Raw genomic sequence first — 21,053 nt, 5'->3', positions numbered from 1 at the left:
GCACAGCCTGAGTGTATTTTACAAAGTTACTCCTCTCAGATTAAATACCGTTGTGTTAGCTACAGATTTTCCTTATTGGCTTTTTCATTCTGGGGATACTAAATTAGGTCGAGGGATCGAGAGATTAAAGCACTCAATATTTCCTTGTGGAAATAACGTCAAACCACCCCTAAGTTTCTTCAGGGAAAAGTGTGTACCATTTGTGTGAATGATGAGAGGGAAGCAGGTGAGGCCCGGAAGGAGCACTGACCTAGACATCTTATTTTGCAATCTTTTCAGGCGATGTTTCTCAAATCAACTGAAATTTCCTGTTAATGAGCCATTATCGGAAAGCTTCATTAACTCCCCCGTGAACATCTACACGGGAAATTTTGCCTCGTACATAGACCTCGGCTGGAGATGTAAGAGCAATCTTACGTGATAAAGTAACCCTCCCCTACAAAAAAATCCTACTGCGTCTGAATGAAAAACTTCATTCTGCCAATGGAAACACATCCAACTGTGCTTCATGTTTGAAGGAGACCCCAGTTAGGGTGGTCCCTCTTCTTTCCTGCAGGGAGGAGCGGGAAGCAGTGTGGCCTAGCGGATAGAGCCCGGGCCTGGGAGTCAGAAGAACTTAGGTTCTAATCCCAGCTTTGCCATTTGTCTGCTGTGTGACCTTTGGCAAGTCACTTGACTTCTCTGTGCCTCATCTGTAAAGTGGTGATGAAGACTGTGAGCCCCATGTGGAACATGGATCATGCCCGACCTGATGAGTTTGTATCTACCCCAGTACCTAGTACATTGCCTGGCACATAGTTAGCACTTAAATACTATTAAAAAAAGTCACTTTGCTTCTCTAGGCCTTTGTTTCCTCATCTTAAAGTGGGGATTTAATACTGTTTTCCCTCCTACTTAAGTTTTGAGCCCCATGTGGGGAGAGGGACTGTGTCCAATCTGATTTTCCTTTATCTACCACAGCGCTTAGTATGTATCAAGCACTTAATGCAGTGCTCTGCACCCAGGAAGTACTCAATAAATGCCACTGATGATATCTGTGGGGTGGGTTTGATGGAAAAGCCATTATGTGACAGAGAGTTCCTTCTACCTTGTTTACACCTAAAGATGGTTGTTCGCTATAGTATTTGCTGAGTCCTCTAAGAGACAGGGACTTTGTCTAATTTCCACCTGTGTATTTTTTCCTACCGGTTAGCATAGTGCTCTGTGCACAGTAAGTGCTTAATAATACTGTTTTTACGACTATTGGCAGGATCAGGGTCTGTTGTCAATTTTGTCTTTTTGCATCACACCCTCCTTGAAACATTGGCTTGAAACAAACCACACCACCCTTCGTTGTTACTTTTAAAAATTGAGTCTTGCCTACCCAGGTATAAGCCCAGTTTCCAGTTGGACTGGCCCTGGGCCCGTCTTAGAGAGCCCATATGCTCCTATTGCTTCTGGTCGCAGTTGGAGCTGGCCACAGAGAACCACGTTAGCCCAGATATTTCATTCCTTCGGAGGTAAAAACAGATGAAATCCAAGGACGTTGCTTTGAGGGCACTTTGTTGTATTGTACTGTCCCACGTGCTTAGTACAGTGCTCTGCACATAGTAAATGCTCAATCGATACCTTTGATCGATCGATTGATACTTTACAGAAGTGAATCGTAAAGTACCCTCCTGGATGTAGCTCAGTTGTAGAGTGCATGATTTGCATGTCTGAGGCCCCGAGTTCGAACGCCGCATCGTCAATTGAGAGGCAGCATGGCCTAGTGGATAGAGCCCGGGCCTGGGAGTCAGGAGGACCTGGGTTCTAATCCCAGCCCCGCCACGTGTCTGCTGTGTGACCTTGAGCAGATCACTTCGCTGTTCTTCAGTTACTTCATCTGTAAAGTGGGAGTAAAACGGTGAACCCCATGTGGGTCAGGGACTGTGTCCAATTCGATTTGCTTGTATCCACCCCAGTGCTTAGAACAGCGCCTGACACATAATAAGCACTTTACTAATGCCACATTTTATTATTATTATTATTGTCAGCTGGCACTGAGAAATAGACATCTAAGTTAAGCCCGAGGAGAACTTTTTCTCCCGCCTCTCTGTGTGTTCCTGCCCGTACCAGGCCAGACCTGCCTCTTTGCCTTGGCCTTTAACTTTGCTGAGGAAATTACCCAGGCACCTCACAGACTGGTGGTTAGAGGAAAAGTACCTTGTTCTTTACCACATTTTGTGGGGTTTTACGTGAAAAAGAGCGTACTTGTGAAAGTCCCCAGGTTCTGTGGTGATTGATACCGCTGTGAAGTAAAGTAGAAAAATCTCTGCTGTTTTCTTTCAGTCAGAAAGACAGAACTGTCGTTTTCTTTCAGTCGTTGCTTAACTTTTCAACAATCAATTTCCAACATCAGGAAGATTGGAGCCCAGGATCTTCCTCCCCTTTCTTCACTCGGGCATTTCTGTCTTGAGCGGCAGAACCCAGGCCTCCCTCCATCTCAGGTGCACGGTTTTGTTTATCCGGTTAGTAAAGCCAGAGGCAGTTGCTATCCTTTCAGGAAGCTTGAAATGACTGCGAATTTTATCTTTCCTTCTTGCTAAGCACTTCCTGAAAAAAGAGCCCCCAACTCCTTTTCAAAGCCTGGGGTTCACAAACAGCAAGTGAGGAAACTTAGAGCACAGCTGGATCTCTTGGAATCGATCACCCCCTCGGGGATGTAGCTGAAAGGATTTTTTTCTTCTGAATTTCCTGGGGTCATTTAATAGCTCTCTTCTCCCCTGCCCCAACACTTTCAAATAAATTTAAGCCGTGTAATTGAATTCTTTCTTCAGGTGGTCACAGTTAAGCTGCGCAAGCTTACAAGTTGAATTTTTAGTCATAACTGAATTCAATCATCACCTCACGTAAATTTCTTTCAGTTTGTCTACCTCTCTATGGCACTTTGGTGATCAGAAATGAAATCCAGCTCTGCTGATTCAGCCTTGTGCTGCTGAATTTAGCCCAGGTTATTCGTCTAGCAATGGGAATTGTCAGGATGACAGGATTTCATGTTTTACTGTTGGAATTCTTCCCTCCCACAATGTCTTGTCTTTTTTTCTGACCCTGAAGTAGACAGGAAGAACTGGCATTTGTTTTTTACCTTTCCTCTCTCCACCTCCTTAGCCGTCTTATTATTGAAGAATAAAACTCTCTCCACTCATTATAGGTACCTGGTGAGGTTGGAGCTGTCAATTCCACACTGACACCCAAGGGTAATTTTCACCATCAGTGGCACCATTTTGTATACGAAATAGTCGTAACTCACGGTAGCATTTATGTAGTGCCCTCGGGGTGCAATCCACTGTATTATTACTACTCAGAAGCAGCATGGCCCAGTGGATAGAACACAGGCCTAGAAGTCATAAGGACAGGAGTTCCAAATCCCTTCTCCACCACTTACCTGCTGTGTGACCTTAGGCAAGTCACTTCCCTTCTCTGTGCATACCTCATCTGTACAATGGAGATGAAAACTACGAGCCCCACGTGGGACAGGGAACGTGTCCAACCCGATTTGCTCATATCCACCCCAGTGCTTAGTACAGTGCCCGACACATAGTAAGCGCTTAACAAATACCACAATTATTATTATTATGAACTGTGGTATTTATTAAGCGTTATGAGTTGTGAGGATTGGTGTAGATACAAGCTAATCAGGTTGGACACCGTCCTTGTCCCACACGGGGCTCACAGTCCAAGTAGGAGGGAGAACAGGAGTTGAGAAGTACAGAAGCACCTGGGAAGTACAAAACAAAAAAGTGAATTATTCTCTACCAAATCATTTAGTCAATCCATGGTATTTATTGAGAACTTACTGTGTTCTGAGCACTGTACTAGTTGCGTGGGAGAGTACAGTGCAACTGAGTTGGTACACAGTCCCTGGCCACAAAGAACTTACAGTCTAGAGGGGAAGACAGACCTTAAAATTAATGGAAAGTGCATTGGGAGTCAGAGGATGTGTGTTCTAATCCCGGCTCCGCCATTTGTCCGCTGTGTGACCTTGGGCAAGTCACTTAACTTCTGGGCCTCAGTTACCTCATCTGTAAAATGAGGATTGAGATTGTGAGCCCCACGTGGGACAGGGACTGTGTCCAACCCAATTTTCTTGTATCCATCCCAGCACACAGTACATTGCCTGACACATAGTAAGCACTTAACAAATGCCATTATTATTATTACTATTATTATTATTGTTCCTGCGGTTTGAAACACTTTACCCTCCTCCAGATGTCTCCACCTTGACATCCTGGCTCTCTCAGGCAAAGCTGGCACCCAAATTCAACCATTCCAGGATCTTTTTGCTGGGGGGAGCTATAACAGCCCAGTTATTTGGGTGCAGGGGTGGTGGGGCGGGATGATGGCTGTGAGTGGCAGAGACCCCACGACGTTTCTAGGTCTGGAGAGGGCAGCGACGATGGTGGTATTGATGTCTGTTCCCCCCACTCTAGACCGTGAGCTCCTTGTGGGCAGGTACTATCACTGTTTATTGTTGTAGTGTACTTTCCCAAGCACTTAAGGAGGTGCTCTGCACACAGTAAGCGCTCATTAAATACGATTTTGGTGAATGTGAGGTAGCCATAGGCAGGGGTGGGACACAGCGCCTCAACCCTGCCCGGCTGCCGGGCCTTGATCCCTGAGGGCAAGACTGCAAGCTCATTGTGGGCAAGAAATGTGTCTGTTTATTGTCATGTTGTACTCTTCCAAGGGCTTCGCGCAGTGTTCCGCACCCAGTAAGCACTCAATAAATATAACTGAATGAATGAATGAAAGGGGTGCCCCCAGCTGCCAAATGGGCCAGAGATGGGACCCAAGGCAGCCCCTGGTCGTGCCAGGGAAATGATTAATAATAAATCCCGCAGATGTGAGTCGCAAGGCCGGTGAAGGAGAAAAGCCACCTCTAGCTCCAGAATCCAATTTGTGCCCTCCCAAGCCCCGCGTTTAGAACTTTTGGGGAGATTCTTGCCCACCGTGAATTAAGCCAATCCCCAGGGAGCAGTAAGGCATTCTGAAAATCTGTAATCTCCACGACTCTGGCTTGCTTGCTCTAATGTACCAGAACTCTTAGTGTGGGATATGAAAGAGCAGGTCGGACATTTGTCAGGGTTTAAGAGGATAGTCGCTAGCTGTTTCCCGGGGAAACCAAAACCTTGTATTTTATTTCTGTTCAGCAGCGTGTCCTGTGTCGAATTTACTCTCGCCCGTGCGTCGGCCTGTTTCATCTGGCAGGGAAAGCGGAGGAAGGAATCCTGACTTGCAGTGTCAGCAGTTCCTTTGGTACTTTGGCCTCCCTCCTCGTTAACGCTCGTTCTCCCCGTGTCGTTCAAAATGTAGATATCCAGAGAGAGGAAGAAAAAGTGAAGCGATCGGTGAAAGATGCGGCCAAAAAGGGCCAGAAGGATGTATGCGTGGTCCTGGCGAAGGAGATGATCCGGTCCCGAAAGGCAGTGAGCAAACTGTACGCATCGAAAGCCCACATGAACTCCGTTCTCATGGGGATGAAGAACCAGCTCGGTAAGAGCTCAGCCGAATCTCACTAACCACCTCGCTGCTTCAGGCCGGTGAGGGAACAAATAGGATATGCTTTTCAAACCCAGATAAGCGCTTGCAATGCTCATTCTTTCGCTCCTTTGGGATGCTGACTGCTGGATTTTAATCTTTTGCAAAGGTTCCTGGAATAATTAGAAGTACTAAGCAGGCAGCGGGATTCCAGAGACCAAGTCTAGAAAAATGCCGAGGGGCAAAGTCCTATCTCAGAGAACAAACCTTTTCCCCCCAACGCATGGCCACCGGCAACTTTCAGATTGTAATCTCACTTTGTGATCAGTCCATCAAGGGATGGTTTTTATTGAGTGCTAACTGGGTGCAGAGCACTGCACTAAGCCTGGGGAGAGTATGGTCCAGAAGAGTTGGAAGATACCATCCCTACCTTGAAGGAATTTATAGTCTAGAGAAGGAGACAGACATTTTACAGATGAGGGAACTGAGGCCCAGAGAAGTGAAGAGACTTGTCCAAGGTCACCCAGAAGACAGATGGCAGAGCCGGGATTAGAACTCAGGTCCTTCTGATGCCCAGGCCTAATCCTTACCTAATCCTTAACCCAGTTCTAATCCTGGCTCCAACACTTGTCTGTTGCATGACCTTGCACTTAGCTTCTCGGGACCTCAGTTCTCTCACCTGCAAAATGGGTTTTAAGACCGTAAGCCCCAGTTGGGACGGAGACTTTGTCCAACCTGATTAGCTTGTATCTACCCCAGTGCTCTGTAGAGTGCCTGGTGAGCACTTAAAAGCCATTTAATCAAAGTATTACTAAGAATCAATATGTTTGCCTGTCTCAGCTTGATCCGGGGTTGACACCAAAGATATTCTAAGGACGCCATGCTAATAGAAAAAGTTTGTCAACACGATCTCCCCCCCCATTCCAGATGGCTGAACTGTAGAGCCAAGAACCCGGAGCTTGAAAGGCAGCTGCTCGAGAATCCAGGCTGCGGTAGAGTTGGGCTTTTTTAAATCCAGAAGGAGGAGGAGTAGCCAGCCCTCCCTGCCCCTGGCATCTGTCTCCCTCATCGGGGCTGGCAGCGAGGAACGTTTCCCAGCCGGACTTAGGTCCCCAAACCCAGGGGTCTGCGCTGTGTTCCATGATCTGGCGTTCCACCCAAAGCCCGGGACCACCCGATTGTACTGGGATGGGACGTAAGGAACATTTCTAGGAAATGCGAATGGTTTAAGTCGCATAGTTGGGGATGGAAATGGGGATTCAATTCCCTCATCTACAGAATGACAGTCCCACAAAGAAAGCCTCCGGCCAGCCTTCTTTGTCCCTTCCACTGAGTCAAACCGGGACACGGGAGCCAGGCTTGGGAGCAGAGTGGAACCAATCCATCAGTGGTATTTACTGAGCATTTGCTGGGTGCAGAGCACTGTACTAAGAGCATGGGAGAGTTCAGGATTTCAGAGTTGGTAGGAGACATCCCCTGCCCACAAGCAGCTTCTCCTTTCGCCCCCAGTGCCTGGCTGATCCAACCGGATCTCGGAGGGGGTTTGAGTTTTGACTCTTTAGTGTCCTTGGTTAAGAAGAGAAAGGACCTGACAATGTTTTCACCCCAAATGTGCGCTCTCCTCACCGTCCCCCTTCCAGAGCTGGAGGGCTGAAGGGGCTATGAAAGCCGAACTGCAGGCACATCTCTTCCAAGAGACCTTCCCTGACTAAACCCCCGCCTTGCCGCTTTTCCCACTCCCTTCCGCATCACCTTGACTTGTTCCCTTTATTCATCCCACCTCCCAGCCCCACAGTAGGAGGAGGAGGAAGAGGAGGAGGGCACAAGGGGAAGGACAGAGGGCTTTCCTTGTCACCCCTGCTTTCGGGCCCCTTCTCCCTGGGCCTTCTCAACCAGTCAATCAGTGGTATTTATTGAGCCCTTACTGTGTGCAGAGCACTGTATTAAGCGCTTGGGAGAGTTCAGTAGAACAATAAAGAGACACATTACCTGCCCACAACAAGCTTACAGGCCAGAAGGGGAGGCAGACTTTAAAATAGAGTATAAATCTGCACATAAGTGCAGTGGGGCTGAGGGTGAGGTGATAACTGAGGTCCAGGGAAGTGAAGTCCCCCGGCAGACAAGTGGCGGAGTTGGGATTCGAACCCAGGTCCTTCCGACTCCCAGGCCCAGACTCTGTCTGCTGGGCCATGCCATTTCTTGGGTGTTTCCCCAAACCAGGAAACGCCTCTGTTTTTAATATGCCCTCCCGATGCTGGGTGAAGGCGATTTGGGGATTCAAAGACTGAATCGCCTGAGGGATTTTAAATCTGCATTTTAATAGAGTTGCAGCTAGGTTCTTAGCCTTTTCATTATCCAAATGATAAACGGAGCCCCACGTGGAACAGGGATTGTGTTCAACCCAATTTGCTTGTAGCCATCCCAGCACTCAGCACAGTGCCTGGCACATAGTGAGTGCTTAACCAGTACTACAGTTATTATTAATCCGTCCCTCCACATCATCCCTCCCTTCTCCGGCTTTGCTTCGCTTGCTCCCCTCCCCTTTGGGGGAGGTAGTATTAGAGGGGACAGTGGGGGTTAGACAAGCACTCTGCCGGTGGGTCAGTTCTTCCAGGGGCCAAATGGTAGAAAATCACCTAATTTTAACGGTCAGGCTGAAGGCAGTTTGTTAATGGGATTAAAAATGGGATTTCCTCTGCTCCTCCTCCCTCGGCCCCTCTCCCTCCCTCTGCTCTGCCCCCTCCCTGCCCCACAGCACTTGTATATATAGGTACGTATTTATTATTCTTTTTATTTTATTAATGATGTGTATATATCTATAATTCTGTTTATATTGATGTTCTTGATGCCTACTTGTTTTACTTTGTTTTCTTGTCTGTCTCCCCGCTTCTAGACTGTGAGCCCATTGTTGGGTAGGGATTGTCTCTATTTCTTGCCGAATTGTACTTTCCAGCGCGTAGTACAGTGCTCTGCACCCAGTAAGCACTCCATAAATATGATTGAATGAATGAATGAATGAAAAGCCAATCGCTCTGATTGACCGCAGGTCAGTCATTGTCCAGTAACATGGACGAGCCACTTCTGTTTGGATGCACTTCCAGATGACCAGACCCTACGTCTACACAGACCAGGGTTCCGGTCAGATCGATCATTTATTAAACGCTTACTGTGTGCAGAACACGGTACTAAGCGCTTGGGAGAGTCAGGCACGTTCCCTGCCCGCAACCAGCTTACACCAGCTCCTTCCACCGATGGAAGCAGTGAAGCCTGGGAGAGAAAGTGCAGGCCTGGGAGTCAGAAGACCTGGGTTCTGATTCCAGCTCTGCCACTTCGTCGTCATCATCATGAATGGTATTTATTGAGCACTTACTAGCTGCACTGTACTCAGCGCTTGGGAGAGTACAACAGAACAGTTGGCGGACAAGTTCCCTGCCCAAAGCTTACGGTCTAGACGGGGAGACGGACAATAATACGTAATGTAGAATTGATAGCGTACACAAGTACAGTAGAATTGAGGGTGGGGGGAATATCAAATACCTAAAAGTCCCAGATGGACATGCCACGTGTCTGCTATGTGACTTGGGGCGAGTCACTTCACTTCTCTGGGCCTCAATCCCTCATCTACAGAATGGGGATTCAGTTCCCGTTCTCCCTCCTACGTAGACTGTGAGCCCCAGGTGGGATCCTGATTAGCGCGTTTCTATCCCGGCGCTTAGTACAGTGCTTGTCGCATAGTAGTATTATTAAAATAGGACAGCAGGGGGAATGTCTGGGGAGACAGGGCCCGGGTGGGGAGGTGTCCAGTAGTTGGTTGGGGGGGATGGTGTCGACTATGAAGACATTGTTTGGGGTGACTTTTATCCTCGGGGACCTACTCCTGGCTGGCTGGTCCCGTGGTGGCCGGTTTGGTCTACAGTTGGTTGAACGTTCGGTAATTGGCGATCTTGGTGTTAGACTTTTCGATGTTGGATTGTTTAATATTCAGAGTTTTCCCCAGCACAGTGTACCAGGCCCTAAAGGAGAGCAGGGAAGGGAAAAAAGAACAGATGTCCCACTAACCCTTAGTGGGCCGCCTCCAATACCGTTGGCATTCATCGTCGTGGGCAGGGAATGCCACTCTTTATTGTTGTATCGTTCTTCCCCAAGCGCTTAGTACAGTGCTCTGCCCAAGGTAAGCACTTAATACGATTGAACGATTGAGTGAATTGGTCGACATCCATTTCCCCATCCAGGAAATTGGGCTGCGTTATGCCCACCACTTTACAGCCCACCACTTTTCCTAAAGCCAGCGACTCCGACGACAGGGTTTTTCCGCAGAGGATTGTACTTGTGCCCTGGCTATATGATCCCCATGTATCATCAGTTTATAATAATAATAATAATGTTGGTATTTGTTAAGCGCTTACTATGTGCCGAGCACTGTTCTAAGCGCTGGGGTAGACATAGGGGAATCAGGTTGTCCCACGTGGGGCTCACAGTCTTAATCCCCATTTTACAGATGAGGGAACTGAGGCACAGAGAAGTTAAGTGACTTGCCCACAGTCACACAGCCGACAAGTGGCCGAGCTGGGATTCGAACTCAGGAGCCCTGACTCCAAAGCCCGTGCTCTTTCCACTGAGCCACGCTGCTTATACTTATCTATTTATATATGTTCCTTTTAATTGTGCTTTTTAAAAACAAAACAAAATGGTATTTATTTGGCTCTTACCATTTGGCAGATACTGTATTAAGCACTGGGGTAGATACATGCCTATCAGCCCCTGTCCCATATGGAGATCACAGTCTTAATACCTATTTTACAGATGAGATATCTGAGACCCAGAGAAGTGAAGTGATTTGCCCAAGGTCACAAAGCAGACAAGCATTGGAATCGGGATTAGAACCCAGGTTCTTCCTTCTCCCACTAGGCCACACTGCTTCTTAGCTCATGTCCTTTCAACTGTTTTATGTTTTGTCCATTTTTCGGAGTTTGATTTCCCATTAGCTCGTAAACTCCTTGAGGCCAAGGACCAGACTTTACACACAGTCTGCTGTCTTTCTAAGCCCCCGTCCAAGAGCTCTGCCCACATTTGGAGAAGCAGCGTGGCTCAGCGGAAAGTGCCCGGGCTTGGGAGTCAGAGGTCATGGGTTCTAATCCCGGTCCGCCGCTTGTCAGCTGTGTGACTTTGGGCAAGTCACTTAACTTCTCTGTGCCTCAGTAACCTCATCTGTAAAATGGGGATTAAGGCCGTGAGCCCCAGGTGGAACCACCTGATCACCTTGTATCTCCCCCCAGCGCTTAGAACATAGTAGAACAGCGCTTTGCACATAGTAGGCGCTTAACAAATGCCATCATCATTATTATTATTATTTGGGCTCTCAATAAATAAATACCATCCATCACCTGTCGCCTAGACTGTAAGCTTCTTGTGGGTAGGGAACACTTCTGCCAGCTCTGTTGTACTCTCTCAAACGCTTAGGACAGTGCTCTGCACACTGTTAGCACTCAGTAAATACCACTGTTGATGATGGTAGAGTACTGGTATTAGGAACTTGAGCAGATAATATCGGTGGAAGCCACTGCCCTGGTCATCAGGGGTCTGCTGCTGACATCACGTCCCGGGCTTGGGAGTCAGGGGGGCATGGGTTCTAGTCCCGGCTCCATCACTTGTCTGCCGTGTGCCCCTGGGCAAATCACTTCACAACCCTGGACCTCCGTTCCCTCATCTGGAAAATGGGGATTGAGACTGAGAGACAGGGACCGTGTCCAACCTGATTGGCTTGTATTCACCCCAGCGCTCAGTACAGTGCCTGGTGCGTAGTAAGCACTTAAATACTGTTATTATTATTATCTTGTCCTTCAGCTGTTCTCCGAGTGGCCGGTTCCTTACAGAAGAGTACGGAGGTGATGAAAGCCATGCAGAGTCTAGTGAAGATCCCGGAAATCCAGGCCACCATGCGAGAACTGTCCAAAGAGATGATGAAGGTGAGGTATTCCATCACACAACCACCCGGTGCTCCGTCTACTGGGTGGCAGGCGGGCAGACCCTCTAGACTGCAGGCTCTTTGGGAGCGGGGAAGGTGTCATTCATAATCATAATAATGATAATGGTATTTGTTAAGCGCTTTACTATGTGCCAGGCACTGTACTAAACAATGGGGTGAATACAAGCAAATCGGGGTGGACACAGTCCCTGTCCCACGTGGGGCTCACAGTCTCAATCCTCCTTTTGCAGATGAGGGAACTGAGGCCCAGAGAAGTGAAGTGGCTTGCCCAGGGTCACAAAGGAGACAAGCGGCGGAGCCGGGATTAGAACCCATGTCCTTCTGACTCCCAGGCCCAGGCTCCTTCCAGCAGGCCAAGGCCGCATTAAGGTTTTGGGGGTGAACTGCTGGAGGTGTCGTCAGGGCCAGCCCGCTTCCTCCAGGTGGCTGGACCGGACACAGAGCGCTCAGCAGTGCGGGGGAAGGACGGCGGCCCTGGCATTCCGCCATTTTGGCCGGAGCCCCTCTCCCTCCGGCTGCCCGGATTCCGGCAGAATTCCAGGGCATCGGGCAGCAGCGGGGGATTCTACATCTTTTCTTTTTAATAGTATTTGTCAAGCGCTTACTATGTGCCAGGCACTGTTCTAAGCACCAGGGTAGAGAAAGAGCAGTCAGGTAGGACACAGTCCATGTCCCACCCGGAGTTCACAGTCTTAATCCCCTTTGACAGGTGAGGGAACTGAGGCCCAGAGAAGTGGAGTGAATTGCCTGAGGTCACACACCGGACAAGTGGAGGAGCTGGGATTAGAACTCAGGTTAATAATAATAATAATTATGATATTTGTTAAGTGCTTACTATGTGCACTGTTCTGAGCACTGATACAAGATAATCAGGTTGTCCCACGTGGGGCTCACAGTCTTTATCCCCATTTTACAGATGAGGGAACTGAGGCAGAGAGAAGTTAAGTGGCTTGCCCTTGGTCACACAGCAGACAAGGTCCTTCCGACTCCCGGGCCCGGGCTCTATCCACTAGGCCCCGCAGCTTCTGGGTGACAGGCCAGATCAGTGTGTTTATTGCATTGCATTCATTCTCTCAAGTGCTTAGTACAGTGCTCTGGTACAGTGCTCTGCGCGTAGTAAGTGGCGCGTAGTAAGTGCTCAATAAGTATGATTAAATGAATAAATGAACGAATGAGTGCCCCTTGGGCCTCTGGTGATAATGGGATGGTGGAAAGCAGCGTGTCTTCTTTGTGTTCAGGCTGGGATTATAGAGGAGATGTTGGAGGACACATTCGAAAGCATGGAGGACCAAGACGAAATGGAAGAGGAAGCCGAAATGGAGATTGATAAAATACTCTTTGAGATCACAGCAGGTAAAGCTGTTGGGCCCATTCTTTTTTCTCTCTCCTTTTCCCGCACGCTTAGGGGTTTAAACTGAACACCCCGCCCCCTCTTCGAGCAGAAAAGCCAGCAGGTAAAGATGATTATTTTTTTTTTTAAAAGGAAAGGGGTTCTCACTTTCTCTTCAGGGGCTCTGGGCAAAGCACCGAGTAAAGTCACTGATGCCCTTCCGGAACCAGAACTCGCAGGGGCAACGGCTGCTTCGGAGGAAGAGGAGGAAGAGGATGACATAGAGGCGATGCAGTCGCGATTAGCTACTCTCCGCAGTTAGGTGGGTGCCCTTTGGGAACTGTCGGGTTCTCTCGGTCGTGCTGTTGGGATGGATGAGTGTCTTGACTCTAAAATGTAAAGCTTTTTATGAATCTCATGTAATATACTTTTTTTCCCCCGTCGGTATCGTCTTAGAAGATATTTCTACCGTTTTCTGTTAACTCACTCCAGGGGTAATAGGGCCGTCATATGAACGAAAGAGGGTATATATGATGAAGCGGAGATGGTGCAATGTCGAATGTATAATTTTCCAATATAAAAGGGTATCTTGTTTAAAAAAATATAAAAAAATTCCTCTACAGAAAGTAGCGTCTTCCCACCAAGCCCTCATCAGTGTAGAGGCAACCACCAAAAATAACTTGAACGTTAAGTATTCTGAATGTTTTTCTGAAAAACACTATAAATGGATTTTAATAAATTTTTTGCTTTAACGTTTGTTCCCGGCGTCACTCTGTTCCGCGCGACGAGCGTTCTGCCACTCGTCGGCTGGGACTGGATTCTTTTTACTGACTGCAATCGATCGACGGTATTTATCGAGCCCTTCCCGTGTGCGGGGCACCGTACCGAATGCTTAGTATACAAGTTGGGAGGCGTGTTCCGTGCCCACGGGGAGCTTACGGTCTAGAGGCGGACGTGAAAATTACGGATATGCACCCGAGTGCTGTGGGGCTGAGAGCGGGATGAATATCGAGTGCTTAAAAGGTTCAGATCCAAGTGCCAAGGCGAGAGCGAGAAGGGCTTCGGAAGGTCGTTTGGGGGAGGTGTGATTTTAAAATAAGGCTTTGGAGGTGGGGTGAGTGGTGGTCCGTCGTATGTGAAGTGGGAGGGAGGACGTGGGCGAGGTGTCGGGGGCGAGATAGACGAGATGGACGTAGGGAGAAGGTTGGCATTAGAGGAATGAGATGTGCGGACTGGGTCGTGGGAAATCAGGGAGGTGAGGTGGGAGGGGGTGAGCCGACGGAGTGCATTAAAGCCCAGGGTAAGGAGTTTCTGTCTGATGAGGAGATGGACGGGCAACCGGTGGAGGGTCTTGAGGAGCGGGGAGACGTGGGCCGCGTCAGTCAACGAAATGGTCTAATCGCGTTAAGACAAAGGCTAACCTAGACTACGTAAAGGTTGTTGGAAAAGTTGGTGTGATTGACTCCTTAGGGCCTGTAGGTTTCACCCTTCCCCTGCCCTGCTCCCTCTGAAGGTGGCTACTCCTTTCTTCTCATTATCCAGTTCTTTTACCGTGATCAAGCGCCTCTAATAATTATAGTATTTGTTAAGCGCTTACTATGTGCCCAGCCCTGTTCTAAGTGCTGGGGTAAATACAAGGTAATCAGGTTGCCCCACATGGGGCTCATGATCTTTAATCCCCATTTTACAGATGAGGTAACTGAGAGAGAAGTTAAGTGGTTTCCCCAAGGTCCCACAGCGGACAAATGGTGTTGCCGGGATTAGAACCCACGTCCTCTGACTCCCAAGCCCGGGCTCTTGCCCCTAAGCCACGCTGCTTCTTTGCCACGGACACCGAGGGAGCGAAGACGGCCTCCACCCGTTGAGCCTTCTGCCACGGCTTCCCTTCGGTGAAGGATCCCTGGTGAGGTGGGAGGTGTTGACATTGTCGTGGACCGTTATTGTTTCAGGTAAACCTTTGGCCTCCCTTCTCTCATTTCAGCTGGCCATTACTTTCGATGGAAGAGTAATGATATTTAGCCCAGTGCTTAGCACCTCGCAAGAGCTTAATCCCAGTGGTGGGAGAGGGAGAATGTCCTCTCTCTAAAGGTCTTAAAATGTCCTCGGACTCAGGAGGGTCTTGATTTTTTTTTTTTTTTAGATGGGTGAAGGGAAGACATAGAATGTAGAGAGGCACTACTCGCAATTAGTAATTAGATCCTGCCACCCTGCACCTCAGCCATCAAAGCAGGAGAATTCAACCCCTGGACTTCGTTCAGTTGTATTTACTGAGCGCTTACTGTGTGCAGAACACTGTACCTAGCGCTTAGCAAATACAAGACTGTGTTATGAGCATTATGATCATCATTATGAGCAGGGTGTGAATTCTTTGAATGGGCCTGTGCCTCGCTACCTCCCTAAATTGTAGATTATAAATTATTTATATTGACGTCTGTCTCCCGCTCTGCACTGTAAGCTCATGGTGGGCAGGGAACATATCTGCTAATTCTTCATATTGTACTGTCCCAAGGGTCTAGTACACGGTTCCGCACATAGTAAGCGCTTTATAAAGATCACTGATCGACTGAGCAGAAAGAACCTTTATAGCCCGGCCTCCAAGTCTGAATGGGCCCTGGAAATGGAGCGTTGAAGCCGTGGAGATCGAGGGTTCTGGAAGGACTGGAATTCTGGAAGGACGGGAATGGGAGAGACAACTGGGGGCGGTGCAGCCACGGAACCTGAAAGCCGCAGGGATGATTTCTGGGTAAGTGGCCAGCCAGAGGTCCAGGGACGGCCGTGGCCTGGTCTGCGGACCCCCTCCCTACATTTAAAATGCTATTTCAGGAGTGGCTGCTTGCGAGTTTCGGAAGCTACCTACAGGGCCAAAATTGTTTGATCACATTACCTGCTAGGATAACGTGCCCTCTGGTCAATCAGTTGGCGGTATTTATTGAGCGCTTACTATGTGCAGAGCACTAGTCTACACGCAGTGAAACGGGCTTGCATTTAAGCATCCTTAAAACCGCACAAGTCTCTTTAATTAGTTCACTAGAGCAAGGAAGTCGGATCCTAGGTTCTGCTCTCGGCTCCACCACTCGTCTGTAACGTGACCTCAGACCAGTCACCTTAACTCCCTTGTGCCTCGGTTCCCTCATCTGTAAAATGGGGTTAAAACAGCACCGTGTGGGACGGGGCCTGTGTCCCACTAGCTTGTCCCGAGTCTCAGTGCTTAGCGCACAGTGCTGGATTCTAATAAGCACTTAACCATAGAAAGCAAAAATAGGCACCTTGTGATTTTGTAGAGAACAACTTGTACAGGCTTTTTACTAACTCCTGTCAGATAGAATGTAAGATTCTCAGAAGCAGAGATTGTGCTTGTAATTATTTTGTAATGTTCCTCCAGTTAAAGGGTGTTGACGCTAAAATGTGCTGCTGTGGAAAAACCTTTTAAGATCATTTTACTGGAGAAAGTGTGTGGTTTCAGCCCCAGAGGCCCCACGGGAGTGATCGAGTGACTAGATTTCCTTTTGCCAACAACTCACTTCATCACAGAGTCATGAGCTACATATGCCCCACTGGCCAGATTCATTTGGATTTGCCTACTGCAGGTAGCCAAGCAATGGTTTCGGAGGCCAAGGCTTCCTCCGGGAGCCTAAAACGCTCGCACTGAGCTCGTCGGGCGAAGCCCAACGTGCCGGAGACAGGTTGGCACGGCCTACCTGAGGGAGATGTGGCTTTCTGGGCCCCCCCGCTAGTGGCCTTGGATTTCCCAGCGGCTCCGGTACCGGGTGTGCCGCAGGGTGTGGTAATTGAGTCCCGCTGACAAAAGGCAACTGGCTGAAATTTAAAGCAGGCACACGGTAAGAACTGAATTTTAGCGATCGCTTCGGTAAAAGGGGAAGATGGATGACTTGGTAGTACTTTTCTCGGGCTCAGAAAGCGCGAGGTGGCTCCTTTTGCCCCTCAGTTTATGACTCCGACACTAGGCAGAATAATAATAATAATGGTGGTATTTGTTAAGCGCTATGTGTTGGCACTGTTCTAAGCGCTGGGAGAGATCCAAGGTAATCAGGTTGTTTCAGGTGGGGCTCAGTCTTAATCCCCATTTTACGGTTGAGCTGAATGAGGTGCAGAGAAGTGGCTTGCCCAAGGTCACGCACCACATTAGGGGCGGAGGTGGAATTAATAATAATAATAGTGGTATTTGTTGAGCGCTTACTATGTGCAGAGCACTGTTCTAAGTGCTGGGAGAGATACAAGGTGATCAGATTGTCCCACGTGGGGCTCACAGTCTCAATCCCCATTTTCCAGATGTCACTGAGGCCCACAGCAGTTAAGTGACCTGCCAAAGTCACACAGCTGACAAGTGGCGGAGCTGGGATTAGAACCCATGACCTCTGACTCCCAAGCCTGGGCTCTAACCATTAGGCAATGCTGCCTCATCCTTAGAACGTAGCTCTCCTCACCACCGTATTTAGCTTCAAAAGGCACCACAACTTCCAACTTAGCCACTCTCTTTCGTAATAACAACTCCGGTATCTGTTCAGTTCTTACTACAAGCCAAGCGCTTAAGGGCTGGAGTCGACGAGATAACCACGTTGGATGCAGTGTCCCACCTGGGGCTCACAGCCTAAATAGGGAGAGAGAAGAGGTGTTAAATGCTCATTTTTCCATATAGGGAAACAGAGAGCTGAACTTCATCGTTGTGGTTTGGCAAAAGCTTACAAAAAAAAAAAAGGGATAAAGGAAAGCCGTTCAGTTGGGTAGAAATAGTTTGGTGGAAAGACAGTAGAATATTCATGCCCTCTGCCGCTCTGGGTTCAGAGTGGGTGGGACATTTTGATTCACAGGAGGCCACTGAATGGCCTACTGCAAGATCTGGCTAGAGGATGCGGTGTGAGCCCCGTCTGTTGTACGCAGTGGAATACCGAGGGCAATTGCCAGCCCGCTAACTAACGTCGGGGGCCTAACGGAAACAGGTTTCAGACATTTTCGCTTGATCTCGCCCCCTTTACTTACTTGAAGCCCTCTGCCTTCTCTTCAGGCTAAATGATCCCGCTTTTTCTTGCTTTTCCACATGATATCTGTTTTCGAAACTGCCACCGCTTTATGAACTCCACATTCCTCCTAAATCGTAAAGTGACATAAGCAATACCAACGGCTGTGGAGAAACGCCTAGCGCCACGCAAGACGACTCCTAAAAATTTCCAGCGATGAATTCACATTTCCCTCCCACAGTATCCATCCGGTTGTATTTTTCTCTGGCTGTCTCCCTTCCGTTTTCTCAGGCCGATGTTTAAGGAGGCTGCTGAGAGCAAAATCAGGACTTAGAGCTGGTTGAAGCAGGATGGCCTAGCGGAAAGAGCCTGGGCCCGGGGGTCAGTGGACCTGGGTTCTAATCCCAGCTCTGCCATTTGTGTGCTGTGCGACTGTGGGCAAGTCGCTTCACTCCTCTGGGCCTCAGTCACTTCATCTGTAAAATGGGGATTAAGACTGTGAGCCCCATGTAGGACAACCTGATGACTCTCCACTCCCCCAGCACTTCGAACAGTGCCTGGCACATAGGAGGCGCTTACCAAGTACCACCATTATTATCATTATTACAGTCTGGAAGAGCGCTAAGTGGTTTTTACTATTCAAGTGGTGGCAGCTGCACAAACCATTCTAGAAAGCAGAGCCCAAATTTTCAATGAGTATTTTAATGCAAAATGCTGCACGCTTAGAAATTAGCAAAGCCTCATTTAAATTAAATTTCATTTACCTAAAGATGGTTAAACCCATAGATTGTACAGTAGTTCGTTACTGCTACTTAATGCTCGTCCTATGCAAAGCGTTAAGAACCGCATCATTAGCCATTGCAATCTCCAATGTTCTTCTGGACTGCTCCAGACATAGTTAAAAAAACCCCAAAACAACAAAAACGCACACACGCGCACACACACACACAAAAGGAAATACAACCAAATTTTTTTTTTTAAAAAAAAAGAAACCCAACATGATTCCTTTCCTAACAGTAGTTCCATACCCATCTTGACCAAGGCTTCTAAGCAATCAGCAGGGGAGTGGATATGGATGTTTCCCAGAGCTCAGCAGGAGGTATTTTTTGGACAGTTTGGTATAAAGTCTGTACTAAATCAGAAGAAGTTCCATTCTTGAAGATGTCTCGGGTCTGCAGATAGTTACCACATATACAAATTTAGTGTCGGCGAACACTAGAAATATACATACGACAGGGTACCATCACAAGGCAGGTCCCGCTCCGAGATAAGATTGAGGTAACGTTCAGAGATTTCAAGTCCACAGAAACTCTGCGGGGACAGATTAAACAGCTGCCAGTAACTTTAGTTCCGTAGTGCGGGGCTTTAATGCCGTCAGGGTTTGCCAAAGTTAGATTCGTTCGCTTTCAGTATCGCGATGGCGTCTTTCACTGCGTGGTAGATCACGTTCTTCACCTGAAGGGAGACGAGAAATGAAAAGGTGGTGACTTTTTGGCTCGCGGCAGCAGTGTAGCCTCAGACCTGGCGTCAGAGGACCCGGGTTCTAATCCCGGCTCGGCCAACTGCTTTAATAGAAGCAGCATGGCTCAGTGGAAACAGCCCGGGCTTGAGAGTCCGAGGTCATGGGTTTGAATTCCGGGTCTGCCACTTGTCAGCTGAGTGACTGTGGGCAAGTCACTTCACTTCTCTGTGCCTCAGTTACCTCATCTGTAAAATGGGGATTAACTGTCAGCCTCACATGGGACAACCTGATTACCCTGTATCTACCCCAGTGCTTAGAACAGTGCTCTGCACATAGAAAGCGCTTAATTATTATTAATAGAAAGTGCTCTGCTCACAGCAGGTGCTCCATAACTGCCGCTGATGAGGAGCTGTCACTTTTCTGCTGCATGACCCTGAGCGAGTTAAGACTTCTCTGGACTTCAGTTTGCTCCTCTGCAAAATGGGAGTTAAATCCTACTCCCTCTTAGTGAGGTAGGCTGTGAGCCCCATGTGGGACAGGGACTGTGTCCAACCAGATTATCTTGTCTCCACATCAGTGCTCAGTCTAGTGCTTAACACACAGAAAGCGCTTGACGAGTATCATAATAATAATGATGATTATTTTAGACACATAGGAAAGCCAATAAAAACCTATTTTAACATTGGCAGGCAACTTTTCCACCGCTTTTGGGACTGCCTTCAATGTGCAGTGCGGTGCAGTGGTTAGAGTACGGACCTGGGAGTCAGAAAGACCTGGGTTCTGATCCCGACTCTGCCACTTGTCTACTGTATAACCATGGGCCGGTCACCTCACTTACCTCATCTGAACAATGTGGATTAAGACTGTGTCCAACCCGATTTGCTTCTATCTACCCCAGCGCTTAGTACAGTGCCTGGCACATAGTGAGCGCTTAACCATTAGTCATCAGCCATAGGAACAGTAGAGCTTGAACTGAGCAAAGTAGCCGAACGAGGGCCCGGCCAAAGTGTTTGGGGAAGATTACTCCTGCTTCTACCTCCCACCATCTGAGGGTAACTAACAGAAATCAGATAGGTGGTGGTGATTTTCCTCTCCGTCACTTTTTGGAAGTGACAGTTATGGAGGGTCTGCCCCTGAGGGTAGAAAAAACAAAAACCGAGGACCTGACTTGCAATTTTACTAACTCAGCCTCTTGATCTTCCCTCTTGCCCCACTTCCTTAGCAAAAAATGCCTTCCTCGCTCCGGACCGACCCGATAGAATGCATGAAACGGATGAAGTGGAGATTTACAAGGAACCCAGCCGTTTTCACAGGGTCTTATCATTGACTACCCAGGCCCCTAATGCCTGCTTGTCAATTAGTGAGTTTTAGGATGAAATGACACTGTTCAAACGTTTCTGTGCCTAAAGGAAAGTAAACAGGAAGTCACGCCCCCAGGGGCTCGGGAGTTTTCTATTACCTGTAGCTTATCTTCGTGATTCGTATGGGTTTGAGACAGATACCGGAATTCCTGAGTGAGCCAGAAGCAGTGTTTGACGTGCTCCGGGGAAACGAAGTCTTCCGCCACTTTAATACAACTGTACAAGTTATGCACCTAAGGGAAGACGAGAGCAACCACGAGATGAGCGCCGAAAGGCCCCAGCCGACGGAGGGGACGGGGTAAGATTAGACTGTAAGCCCGTCAAACGGCAGGGATTGTCTCTCTCTGTTGCCGACTTGTTCATTCCAAGCGCTTAGTACAGTGTTCTGCACATAGTAAGCGCTCAATAAATACCATTGAAGGGTAGAATGGACCGGGGA

At 48.3% G+C, this 21,053-nt stretch overlaps 2 protein-coding genes and 1 long non-coding RNA gene across 5 annotated transcripts in view; 2 read left to right on the top strand and 1 right to left on the bottom strand.

Annotated features, from left to right (window-relative positions):
• CHMP3 (charged multivesicular body protein 3) overlaps window positions 1–13,567 on the top strand; it is a 33,573-nt gene extending 20,006 nt beyond the window's left edge. For both annotated transcript variants that reach the window (XM_029083009.2, XM_029083010.1), the window contains exons 3-6: window positions 5,335–5,514; window positions 11,344–11,465; window positions 12,724–12,838; window positions 12,995–13,567. In XM_029083009.2, the coding sequence (XP_028938842.1) occupies window positions 5,335–5,514; window positions 11,344–11,465; window positions 12,724–12,838; window positions 12,995–13,137 (560 nt within the window). In that variant the 3' untranslated portion in view covers window positions 13,138–13,567. The remainder of the gene's footprint in view (window positions 1–5,334; window positions 5,515–11,343; window positions 11,466–12,723; window positions 12,839–12,994) is intronic.
• A 1,847-nt stretch (window positions 13,568–15,414) lies between these two features.
• Window positions 15,415–21,037, top strand: LOC120638966. Its single transcript, XR_005661030.1, has 2 exons — window positions 15,415–15,558; window positions 20,476–21,037. It is a non-coding gene; the product is annotated as an uncharacterized LOC120638966 (long non-coding RNA).
• KDM3A (lysine demethylase 3A) overlaps window positions 18,473–21,053 on the bottom strand; it is a 56,752-nt gene continuing 54,171 nt past the window's right edge. For both annotated transcript variants that reach the window (XM_029083335.2, XM_029083336.2), the window contains exons 25-26: window positions 20,713–20,847; window positions 18,473–19,246 (exon numbers count right to left, since the gene is read on the bottom strand). In XM_029083335.2, the coding sequence (XP_028939168.1) occupies window positions 19,166–19,246; window positions 20,713–20,847 (216 nt within the window). In that variant the 3' untranslated portion in view covers window positions 18,473–19,165. The remainder of the gene's footprint in view (window positions 19,247–20,712; window positions 20,848–21,053) is intronic.

Source organism: Ornithorhynchus anatinus, chromosome 18 (assembly GCF_004115215.2).
Source record: "Ornithorhynchus anatinus isolate Pmale09 chromosome 18, mOrnAna1.pri.v4, whole genome shotgun sequence".
Taxonomy (NCBI): domain Eukaryota; kingdom Metazoa; phylum Chordata; class Mammalia; order Monotremata; family Ornithorhynchidae; genus Ornithorhynchus; species Ornithorhynchus anatinus.
This window is presented reverse-complemented; position numbering and strand designations above follow the sequence as displayed.